This window comes from Medicago sativa, chromosome 6 (genome assembly GCF_051527215.1).
Source record: "Medicago sativa cultivar Bolivia chromosome 6, Bolivia_mono, whole genome shotgun sequence".
In the NCBI taxonomy this organism is placed as follows: Eukaryota; Viridiplantae; Streptophyta; class Magnoliopsida; order Fabales; family Fabaceae; genus Medicago; species Medicago sativa.
Genome location: NC_140754.1, coordinates 3,203,775 through 3,215,330, shown reverse-complemented (window position 1 = coordinate 3,215,330; position 11,556 = coordinate 3,203,775). Strand labels below are relative to the sequence as shown.

Genomic DNA, 11,556 nt, shown 5'->3' with positions numbered 1-11,556 from the left:
TTTAAACAAAAACAAAGTAAATCCGTTTAATATTTGAATCGTCTGATCTCGATCAGATAATTCCGCTCCGCGTGTAGTCGAGCTAATCCAATTTTCATAATAAAGAGATAACTTCAAATTTAAAAACAAAATAAAAAAACAAACTATCACCGAAGATAATCGATCGCAACAAACTATGAGTAAAGATAATCACAAATTTTCGAAAACAAACTTTTTATTCAAGCAAAAGAAACACTATATAACCATCCTATAGTTTCACTCTTCTTCTACGCTCACACTTTCCACTCCTCTTTCTCTCTCTAAAATCCTCTCTCTCTAAAATCCTCTCTCTCTTTTCTCTCTCTCCTCTTTCAGTGTGTTTTCTGTTTCACATTCTTTGTGCAGAAAAAATGGTGAACCAGTCAGTGATTCGTAACGTTGTTGGTATCATAGGTTTGTTAATCACTTTTTCTTCTCTTTTGTTGATTTTAACTTTTTCTCATAATCGATTATCATGCATGCATGCATAAAGTATAATTTTAACTTTTTCTGATAATCGATTACACAAGTTTCTTAGTTCAGTTACGAACGATTGATTTTAGCTTTTTATGTTAATCGATTAATCATGCATGTTTCTGATTGATTTTTGTGAAATTTGAATGCAGGGAATGTTATCTCGTTCTTCTTGTTCTTCTCACCAGCGTAACTAATTAAACTCTCTCTTTCTCTGTTTACGTGAATATAGTTGTTTTGGTTTAATCTATGAAGTTTAATTATTATTAATTAATCATAGATCTATAATTATTAAATTGTTATTAATAAACTACATGAAAATTTGTTGTGCTGTAGTTTTGAATCGTTGCTATATCTGTGATTTTTTTTTTTGGTCAAGTTATATTTGTGATTTTTATTATTATGATTTTGTGGTATTTTATTCTATTTTAATGAAAGTATCATACTCTATTTTAAAGAAAGAATCAACCTTAAGTATACCAGCTATATTTAGATCAACGATGAGTTTGACATAACCATGGTTTATCGGTCGTCTTTTCAAAGCTTCAATAAAAAAACAATGTCACGTGGTGATTTCGTCAAACTCATCGTGATTGTAAAGATAAACTTCGAAAGCATACACTTGTACTATTAATTTTCAAAGCTTCAATAAAATAATGTTGTGACTTTGATTTCATCAAACTCATCGTGATTTTAATTAGTTTTCAAAGCTTTGCACTATTAGTTTTCAACTAGGTAAGAGATATAGGGTGTACTGTTTAATTAAAATAAAACTAGATTAAGATATTGTTTTCAACTTTTGGCATTGGAAAATGATAATGTGTTAACTATTGATTTGTTTGGCACTTCAACTTAAGGATTACTAATGAATTATTTGAATGAAATGCAGTCCAACTTTCTACAAGATTATCAAGAAGAAGGATGTGGAAGAGTTCAGCCCAGATCCATACTTAGCAACATTGTTGAATTGTGCATTTTGGGTATTCTATGGAATGCCTTTTGTGCACCCAAACAGCCTTTTGGTCGTCACCATCAATGGTGTTGGACTTGTTTTCGAGATTTTCTATCTTACCATCTTTTTTATCTATTCCAAGAATTCCAAGAAGAAAGGAAGGGTGCGTATGCTTTTGAATGTTCTGTTTTTTCTTTTGATCACCTAATTAGTTCATGATGTGTTAGGTTATTCACATAATAGAGTTGATTTGCTTCTTTGTTAATGTAACTATTTATATTCTTCTGCTACTCACTACTTTTTTTTTTCTCTAATTTCAGAAGTATATGGGGATTATTCTTCTCATTGAGGCTGTTTTCTTTGCTGCCATTGTTCTGATAACAGAGTTGGCACTACATGGCCATACCCAAAGGTCTTTAATTGTTGGTATTTTATGTGATTTCTTCAACATATTGATGTATGCTTCTCCTCTTACGATCATGGTAAGTAACTTCTATTCCATTAATTTATATTCAGATCATATGAAGATTATACTGTATTGTATAAAGTATTTTCTCTAAACTTGTTACATATGATGAACAGGCAACCGTTATAAAAACCAAGAGTGTGAAATACATGCCATTCTGGCTCTCTCTGGCTAACTTCTGCAATGGACTTTGCTGGACAACATATGCTCTGCTCCACCCCTTTGACCTTTATGTTCTGGTAATTTATTTAATTTATGTTCCTATATTATTGCTGTGACTTGTGAGTTAATAATCATATTTAGTTCAATTGGATGAAAGATCTATACTTAACCCATATTAATTAATATACATTTTTACTGAATATTGCAGATCAGCAATGGTATTGGAGTAATCTCTGGAACTATTCAGCTCATACTATATGGCTATTACTGGTGCAGGGGAGGAAATCAGATTGATGATGATAAGGGTGGTCCAGGTCCAGCTCCAGTTGCGACTGCAGTCTGATCTGATTATGGCACTTCTTTTTTTCAATTTTCAAATTAGGATGACATTACAAATTTGATTAGAGGTTTTATCTAGGTGATTTCTTTTACAATATGCATGTTAGACATGCATATAATTGAGAAGGATTGGCTATTCTTTACTTTTCCAGTTTCATTGAATTTATAGTTAATTTTTCAGAACCATGATTCCCATTTTTTAGATATATATCCCAAGTAACCTTCTTATAAGCATATTATATATTGATCTACACTCTCATATTCCAAGGTTTTGTTGAATATAACATCTAATATTTTATTAGTTAATGAAACACTAATAACAATCTAAAGGTGGTGGGTGTGCTGCACCATAAATGTCTTTTGATAATCTATGTTTCTTTTCAGAGATAAAAAGTTAGAGCTTAAGCATAGATTCAACTAGTGATATATTAATAGTATCCACCTAGTAGTATCTACACTTGAGGTACCATTCTGTGGACACAATGTTTTAATGGCCAGACTAGAATAGGTGAAATTTCCTTGATAATTTTTGTCAGAACAGCAACTCTGATTCAAAAGAACACATATATCATATAAAAAATGCAAACATCTCTGACTAAGTGGCTGCAGTTCCTTTCTATTATTCAAGCTTAGGGTTACAGATTACAACTTGTGTTTAAATACTATAGTCCAGTTTACACTTTACAAGATTACCCCTAAATCACGCCGCAGGGAGAAAGCCATTAACATTTTCTTAGCATGAGCCATACCAAACAATTTTCTTAGCATACTCTCTTTTGTCTATAAGGTTAGATCAATAGGTAGTCTTTTGCATATATGCAAGAGACTCACAGAGAAACTTGATATTTTCATTGCATTTCCTTGACCAAGATTCTTAATAGCTGCATAAAAACATCCATAAAACCGTTTCTTCTGAAACCTTTTCTAATAATTTCTCTGTTCAGCAATACTTAGAGTATTTCGTATTTCAAGTAGTGTTGCCGAACAGAGGCTATAATGTTATAGCGCTACAGCATAGCGGAGTTTGAACAAATCGCCATTACTCCGTGATACGCTATTTAGTACAAAGGCTGCACCTTTCACAACCTCTGTCATGGGGCGTACATCCATGCTCTTAGGTGAGAGTAGTTTTGTTCTTCAAGCTGTTCCTCCAATAACCTAAGTGGTCATTGGAAATAAACAAATTTCTATAAAATAAGTATATGTTTATTTGGAAAAGTGCATAAGTTTCCATTCATTGAAATATAACCTAAGTTCACAATAGAAAAAACAAAGCACTAATGCATCCATAAAATCATCAGATTCAATTCCATCTCTTTCATCTCCATCTAGTAAATGACTAGATATTTCTACTTCACAGCCTCAAAAAACTACTTTGTCTCAATTTGAAAATAAAAAAAACCACATGTTGGGAAAGGAAAATATGAAGCTCATAAACAAGGGGGGGAGTGTTATAAAATAATGTAAATAGGATAAAAATCCAAATTATGTCTCTCATCTAATTAAACTTATAGACATATTGGAAATTCATCGTACACATAAAATGCAGCCATCCTAAATGACATTTGCAAGAGAAGGACAAAAAAACTAAACTCAATGCAGCACCGACACTTTAGATTGAAGACGTGTTCAATGTCCAACATGTGTGAGAGTTGGACACTGAGACATATAATTATATTAAGTCACTTTCGTTTCGTTAAGTTATTACCGTGTCTATGTGTTAGTGTCGTGTATAATGCCCGATCTTCATCGACTAAGCTCCTCTAAAAAGTAAAATATATCCTTATTTTCCTTCAAAATTTATTATATGGTAAAAAAAACCAGCAATGATGAACTATGAAGCATTGACACATACTACAAGGTATGATAAAACTTATGGACTGGATGTAAAAAATAAAAATAATATGCATGATACAACATACTCCATCCGGTTACATTTATAAGCAAAAAACAACTTTTTAGGTACATTGAATAATTAATGTATCTAACCTATAAAGGTGACCGGATACATTAATTATTCAATGTACCTAAAAAGTCATTTTTTGCTTATAAATGTGACTGGAGGGAGTATCTTACTTATACACTATAGAATTAGTCTATCTCTAATATCTTTTTGTACGTACTATTTAAAATTAAACCCCGTCACTAATAAGTTTTAAGAGGTTTGCAAAAATGGCTTCACCAGACCATACGATGATATGGTCCCATAATTGAGCCATCATGGCCTACTAAGTTGATTAGGTATGTTTTAGTTGATTATATATGAGAACCACATTCTAACATAAGTAGCTGATGCGCGTGGTGTCAGTGTAGACGTTGTTAAGAACCAAATCAATGATCTAATGTGTCCGATGATTCAATCGAAATAAATTAAATTGATTTGATTTTTTTTTTCATTTGTTGAGGTCTAAATTGAATCAAAATAAGCAAAACAAATTATTACACTCCTATGTGAGTATTGTAAATTCCAAAGTACCACAATTAATTTTTATTGATGAAAAAATAAGTTGATTTGATATGATTATGTGGGACCATAAATAATTACTTGTGTTTTAGTTGTGTAAACTTAACCGGTAAAACCTGAATGACCTAACGACTCACATTTCAATTTATCATTTGAAATTGATATGTTAAGAAGCCATTTAAATATCCTTCCAACAATTTTGATTTAAAGAATATATAGTTATTCTGAATTTTCATGTACATGTACTTGTAGTTTAAGTAACAAGCTCTTTTATGAATTTGAATGAAAAAAGGAAGCACACTTTTCCATTTTTTCACCAATGTTAGTCATATGAATTGAATCTTTGACCATATATGCAATTCATCTTTTTCTTACGAACAAAAATCAAAAGCAGAATCAAAGCAAAAGGCATGAAGAAAAACTCACGATATTCTATCGATAAAACCAAATTTACATGTGAGATGTAGTTGATATGAGTTTAGTATACTTCATGATCACCCAACATTTACTCCTTCCATTAATTTAAGATTTAATTTTTTATGTTTGCGTTATGTTTTGAAGTTTTCTGAAAAACTATTTTGTTAACAAAATACTTTTTTAAGCTGAAAAATGAAATAGCTATTCTTATTAGCTTTTGGAGAATTTTGGTTTTAATAGACGAAAGAGAAAAACATAGTATATATATGGTGTCTATTATTTTCAATCATATTAATAAAAGCTATTATAACAGTAGTTCGGATTTGCCACTTCTACACACTTTAAAAGTGTTTGATTTAACCACTAGACTACAATAAAAAAAAAACTATTTTAGCATGCATAATTTTCAACTTGAATGTTTTTTCAACCACATTTATGTTTTTTTTAAATCTCTAAAGAATAATCTCCAAATTATTTCTATTTATAAAAAAAAACAAATTCAAATACCAATAAGTCAATTCAATCAAGATAAGAAAATACAAAACTTGATCACAACAAGAAAAATCATGATTTAATGGTGGCTTACTTCCGCCGCTAAGGCTATATTTGAGAGTTTGGAGGGTTTTAAATATAAGGGAAAATTGAAAAACCTTTCACATTTTTTAAAAGAGTATTGTTTTAGAGAATGATACATCAATGTTTAGGATTAATATATTTTTAATTTTACGAATATTATACTGACATAGATTAAATTTGAAGATTTTATATAAATCCTCCAAACCCCCAAAAACCCTCATTTAATATAATTTTTGAGTTCCACCAAATGAGGAGTAAGTAGAAAAATAAACCCCCAAAGCCCTTCCCTCTCAATGTCATCTATTTCTTTCACTTACTCCTTCCTTTTTTTCGTTCTTTTTCTTTCCAAACCTCTCATTTCCATTCCTTCCAAACTCGCAAACAAAGCCTAAAACACAAGTCATCGTGAGTTTAGCTCAGTTGGTGTGGACAATGCATAATATATGCAAAGTCCGGTGTTCAAACCCCGACCACCACAAAAAAAGCCTAAAACACAAAATCTATCAGTAATTTGCCATTACTTGGTGGATCATCGGCAATTGTGTTTTGTTAATATACGTTTATATATATATATATATATATATATATATATATATATATATATATATATATATATAAACCCTTAAACGATACATATATAGATATTAAAAATTTTGGTATTTTTTAAACGGTTTGAACCCCGGTAACAACGTCTAATCAAAACCATTTCATTGTCATAAATTCCTTGTAAGGCATATATGTACCAACCCCTTTCATATTAAGTCAATGCTCAATGGTTTCTTTCAAATACTTTCTAACTTTTGGAATCACGTCAAGGAAACAAAAAGGATTACAATTCACTGATCACATATCATTGATCAGTGAATACTTTCTTCCTTGTAAGACATATCATTGATTCACTGATCTCAATTCCTTTGTAAAAAACACTCACTTACGAGGACTTTTTTTTACTTTGCAATATAACCAAAAAGGATTTCAAATCCAACAGATACCACACTCAATGCTTGATACACGGAGTTTGTTAGAAATTAAAAAGCTAACTAACTATCCCTCCAAAAACATAACTAAATATCCCTCCAAAAAATAACTAACTAACCAACCACGTAATATCAAACTCTAACCAACTAACTACAATTCTCCTACATTCAACTTGAAGCTCACAATCATGTCTCTAATTTTTCTTTCATTAGTTTACTGGTTGATCTCCTTAGCAGCGATCACCTATGGTCCCTCTAATCTCAATTTCCATGTAACTGAGCTTCTCTCACAAAGTTCAACCTCACAATAAACAACACCTTATCTTACAAATTAAAAGCCAAGATTGCATCAAAAAACCCTAACAAGAAAGTCATTGTGCATTATCGGGTTATCAGTGCATATGCAAAGGACACACATACTAACTTTGCTAGCTTGAATTTGACATCTTTTGATCAAGGGCAAAAGAATACCACTTCTATTAATCTAGAGTTTGAAGGGAAGAGTGTGATCAAACTCAAACCTCAACAACTTGTTGAGTATAATGAATGGACACGTTTAGGTCTATCATCACTTGGCTATTGATTTGGATTTTACGATCACTTATAAGTTTGGATTTCACAATACTAGTCGTTTCAATCCACCAATTGTGTATTGCAGTCTTTCCATGACTACTGGTAACTCATCATCACCACTTTTATTTATTTATAGGGCATGAATTAATATCACCATGTCATAGAAAATTGACCGACAAAAATTAAACTCTAATTCATGTTAGGCGTATATCACATAATTATGAACGATAATGAATGAGTCAAATTTGATTAAAAAGTATAAGTAAGGTTTACTTGATTTCTTACAGAATAATTATTGAATCGGATTAAGTTACTTTATATCTTTTAAGGTGCTTTGAAAACAATGTCAAGTAACAACAATTTAACTCAGAAATTTAAGATTTATATTTATTTTGCCTGTAGATTCATATTTGAAATCAAACTCTTCCAGATATTAATTCACAAACAAATTTAAAGGATGATGACGTTTAACATGGACTAGATGCAAATGTGAACCTTGCTATCCTTATTATTTATTAATCTATCTATATATAAAAGTTGTCCCAAGCCTATTTTGAAGCCCTAATTTTTCCAAAACCCTAATGGCTACAATTACTGTTTTACCCTAACTAAATTGTTAATTATGAAGAAAAAAAAAAAAGGAAATCACAGGATAAACATAAAACCCTAATAAAAGGAAATCAAGGAAACAAATTGGACGGATAAACATCACAACAAAAAAAACGCCAATCACGGTTCTATATTGTTTCCTATTTTGTTTCCACACTAAACTATCTGCTTCTATAACAAATAAAGCCCCTAATAAAAGGAAATCATGGAAACAAATTGGTCGGATAAACATCACAACAAAAAAAAACGTAAATCACGGTTCTATATTGTTTCCTATTTTGTTTCCACATTAAACTATCTGCTTCTATAACAAATAAAGCCGCAAATCAGAAATCCTTTCTCCAATTCTTGACCTATGGCTGGAAGAACCATGGAAACTCTCCTCTCCTATCTATCTATATATAAAAGTTGTCCCAAGCCTATTTTGAAGCCCTAATTTTTCCAAAACCCTAATGGCTACAATTACTGTTTTACCCTAACTAAATTGTTAATTATGAAAAAAAAAAAAAGGAAATCACAGGATAAACATAAAACCCTAATAAAAGGAAATCAAGGAAACAAATTGGACGGATAAACATCACAACAAAAAAAACGCCAATCACGGTTCTATATTGTTTCCTATTTTGTTTCCACACTAAACTATCTGCTTCTATAACAAATAAAGCCCCTAATAAAAGGAAATCATGGAAACAAATTGGACGGATAAACATCACAACAACAAAAAAAACGTAAATCACGGTTCTATATTGTTTCCTATTTTGTTTCCACACTAAACTATCTGCTTCTATAACAAATAAAGCCGCAAATCAGAAATCCTTTCTCCAATTCTTGACCTATGGCTGGAAGAACCATGGAAACTCTCCTCTCCTATCTATCTATATATAAAAGTTGTCCCAAGCCTATTTTGAAGCCCTAATTTTTCCAAAACCCTAATGGCTACAATTACTGTTTTACCCTAACTAAATTGTTAATTATGAAAAGAAAAAAAAAGGAAATCACAGGATAAACATAAAACCCTAATAAAAGGAAATCAAGGAAACAAATTGGACGGATAAACATCACAACAAAAAAAACGCCAATCACGGTTCTATATTGTTTCCTATTTTGTTTCCACACTAAACTATCTGCTTCTATAACAAATAAAGCCCCTAATAAAAGGAAATCATGGAAACAAATTGGACGGATAAACATCACAACAAAAAAAAAACGTAAATCACGGTTCTATATTGTTTCCTATTTTGTTTCCACACTAAACTATCTGCTTCTATAACAAATAAAGCCGCAAATCAGAAATCCTTTCTCCAATTCTTGACCTATGGCTGGAAGAACCATGGAAACTCTCCTCTCCTATCACTGCCTAACTGGTAGACACTTCAACACATATTCCTAAATGTTTAACTCTTTGTTTTGTTTATATTTTTTTTTTTTGCCGTTTATACATAACAAAATTTCACTTTCGTTCCTTGCCAGGTCCTCTATTGAAAAACCCAGTTTCAGAATATGACAAGGCAATTAACAAGCTACAACTCAAATACAGAACATACATCGTCGAGTATGACTTCGAAACTGTGAGTATACTTTCCTTTTCTTTGACCTATCCTTTTGACAGTAAAATATCTTTTATTTTAGTATGTATTCTTTTGTATTTATTTCGCAATTAATCTTATTGATTTAGACATTATTTGTCTAATGTTATTGTAGTGATTGACTTTTTTTATATATTTCGTTGCCATCAATAACACCTTTGGTTAGAAACCCCAATATATTATTTCGTTGCCATCAATAACACCTTTGCCATCAATAATGCTGGTTTAGATATTATTTTAGCATAGAAACCAAGTCTTTAATGTTTATCCCAAATCAAGATATTAAACAATTGAACATATTTGGAGTTCATTCCATAGCTAACATATTAGGGTATTTAGATAGAAGAACCACCATAGCGCACATGTTAAAAAAAGAGAACCTAACAGAATACGTTTATAGCAATTACAATTTGGATCACAGAATATATTTCGTTGCCAGATAGTCATGGAATATAAGTTAGTAGGATCCATTTTTTTGCCTTTATAAAAATCCATTTTTTTGCTTATAATGTGTTGCACTTCTATAGTTTTGGTCTCTTATTTAATTTTTGGTGTGCACTTCTATATAATGATTTTTAGTGTGCACTATCCGTGTTGCTTATATAATTTTTCTTTCCTTATTTTGGTGTTCTTTGCTTATCATTTTTGCTCATTGTTTTGTCTGCTCTCTTTTCTGTTTTTGCTTATTATTTTTGTTCTTCCTTGCATATATAATTTTTTGTGTTGTTTGATTCTTATACTGAACAGAAATCAAAATTATATGTTCTTTGCTTATTATTATGATGCCGAGTACAATTTTGTGTGGGTCTGTTCCTTGCTTAATATTTTTTATGTCGTTTGATTCTTATACTGCCTGCATTTAAAAACAAACAACATGGATATCATTGATGGATCTTATAATTCTATAATTTATATTTATGGTGGTGTCTGAAATGGTAGAATATAACAATTTGTTCCGTTCAAGTTAATATTAAGTTCGTGGCTATGGAAATTTATGGTACAATTGTTCACTAAATGAATGGAAACCATTCACTAAGAAGTATAGTTAAATAAGCAGTTGTTTTTGGAAATCAGAATGCTATATATTTGTCTTCCTAATTTAAGACCACCATCTGCCTACTTGCTCATGATTTTGTTGTTTTCACCAGGGTGCCATATGCTCGCCGAGAATGTTTGGCGGTGATTTTGGAGATCGGATTGGACGCTTTGCAACATTGACTGATCCAAAGCGCAATCAATTTGAGGTCTTGGTCGATGCCTTCAATGGTAACTTTTTTTTAACAAAGGGATGGAAAGCAATTCGCGACTTTTATGGTATTGGTCTAGGTGCGTGGGTTACTCTGATTTTTGTTGGTGATGAACGATTTGATATGAAGCTGACTGATAGGTTTCACAATACTATCAACTATCCTGTTTTTGATCCACCCATGAATTTCCTTATTGACAAAACTAATGTCACGTCAACTTTCAACCAACATCTCCAGCCGAGAACATCTCTTCTCTGTTATCGTCACAATATTAGTGATATGCTTATAAGTTTCGAAAAAAATTATCTCAATATGATGTGACAAGGGGTGCTTTGGTACGATGCACTTTTCCTATAAACTTCATTTTGTTGTTAGTTTTTCATTTACTAGATGTAAATTCCTTCCATCTTTGGTTTTTGCAGATTCTCATTTACACTGAAAATATTGCTCAAATGCTGGATACTTCTTCTACCAATGTGAAGATTGTGGATGATTCCGGTAACGTATGGGACTGTGACTTAATTTTTGGTACTCTTCCTTACGAACACTGCAGGATTGGTGGGCAGTGGAAGAGGTTTGTGGAGGCTCGAAGGCTGCGTGAAGGTGTGAAAATCAGATTGGGAGCTCTGAAGGCAGGAATGAATGAGTTAATTTATCTCGATGTTGTTTACAATTAGACAATGTTTATATAATTGC

The 11,556-nt window shown here is 31.4% G+C and overlaps 2 protein-coding genes and 1 pseudogene across 2 annotated transcripts; all 3 read left to right on the top strand.

Annotated features, from left to right (window-relative positions):
• The first annotated feature begins 275 nt into the window (after nucleotides 1-275).
• Nucleotides 276-2,678, top strand: LOC146912083 (bidirectional sugar transporter SWEET7b-like). Its single transcript, XM_085718853.1, has 6 exons — nucleotides 276-432; nucleotides 645-681; nucleotides 1,382-1,607; nucleotides 1,765-1,926; nucleotides 2,027-2,149; nucleotides 2,281-2,678. Exons 1-6 carry the CDS (start codon nucleotides 390-392, stop codon nucleotides 2,413-2,415), a joined length of 726 nt encoding a protein of 241 aa, XP_085574979.1. The 5' UTR covers nucleotides 276-389; the 3' UTR covers nucleotides 2,416-2,678.
• Nucleotides 2,679-4,237: 1,559 nt separating this feature from the next.
• Nucleotides 4,238-7,561, top strand: LOC146912082 (NDR1/HIN1-like protein 3; annotated as a pseudogene).
• Nucleotides 7,562-9,342: 1,781 nt separating this feature from the next.
• LOC146912081 (uncharacterized) lies at nucleotides 9,343-11,537 on the top strand. Its single transcript, XM_085720684.1, has 4 exons — nucleotides 9,343-9,391; nucleotides 9,498-9,595; nucleotides 10,762-11,067; nucleotides 11,283-11,537. The coding sequence occupies exons 1-4, from the start codon at nucleotides 9,343-9,345 to the stop codon at nucleotides 11,535-11,537; spliced, it is 708 nt and encodes a 235-aa protein (XP_085576810.1).
• Nucleotides 11,538-11,556: the final 19 nt, after the last annotated feature.

What these genes read in the sequence shown, in the direction of transcription:
- LOC146912083 (XM_085718853.1), top strand. Translation starts at nt 390, where the DNA reads ATGGTGAACCAGTCAGTGATTCGTAACGTTGTTGGTATCATAG. An exon ending in ATTCCAAGAAGAAAGGAAGG is followed by an intron (nt 1,608 to 1,764) that starts GTGCGTATGCTT and finishes CTCTAATTTCAG; the next exon opens with AAGTATATGGGGATTATTCT. An exon ending in CTTCTCCTCTTACGATCATG is followed by an intron (nt 1,927 to 2,026) that starts GTAAGTAACTTC and finishes TATGATGAACAG; the next exon opens with GCAACCGTTATAAAAACCAA.
- LOC146912081 (XM_085720684.1), top strand. Translation starts at nt 9,343, where the DNA reads ATGGCTGGAAGAACCATGGAAACTCTCCTCTCCTATCACTGCCTAACT. An exon ending in CTCCTATCACTGCCTAACTG is followed by an intron (nt 9,392 to 9,497) that starts GTAGACACTTCA and finishes GTTCCTTGCCAG; the next exon opens with GTCCTCTATTGAAAAACCCA. An exon ending in TCGAGTATGACTTCGAAACT is followed by an intron (nt 9,596 to 10,761) that starts GTGAGTATACTT and finishes TGTTTTCACCAG; the next exon opens with GGTGCCATATGCTCGCCGAG.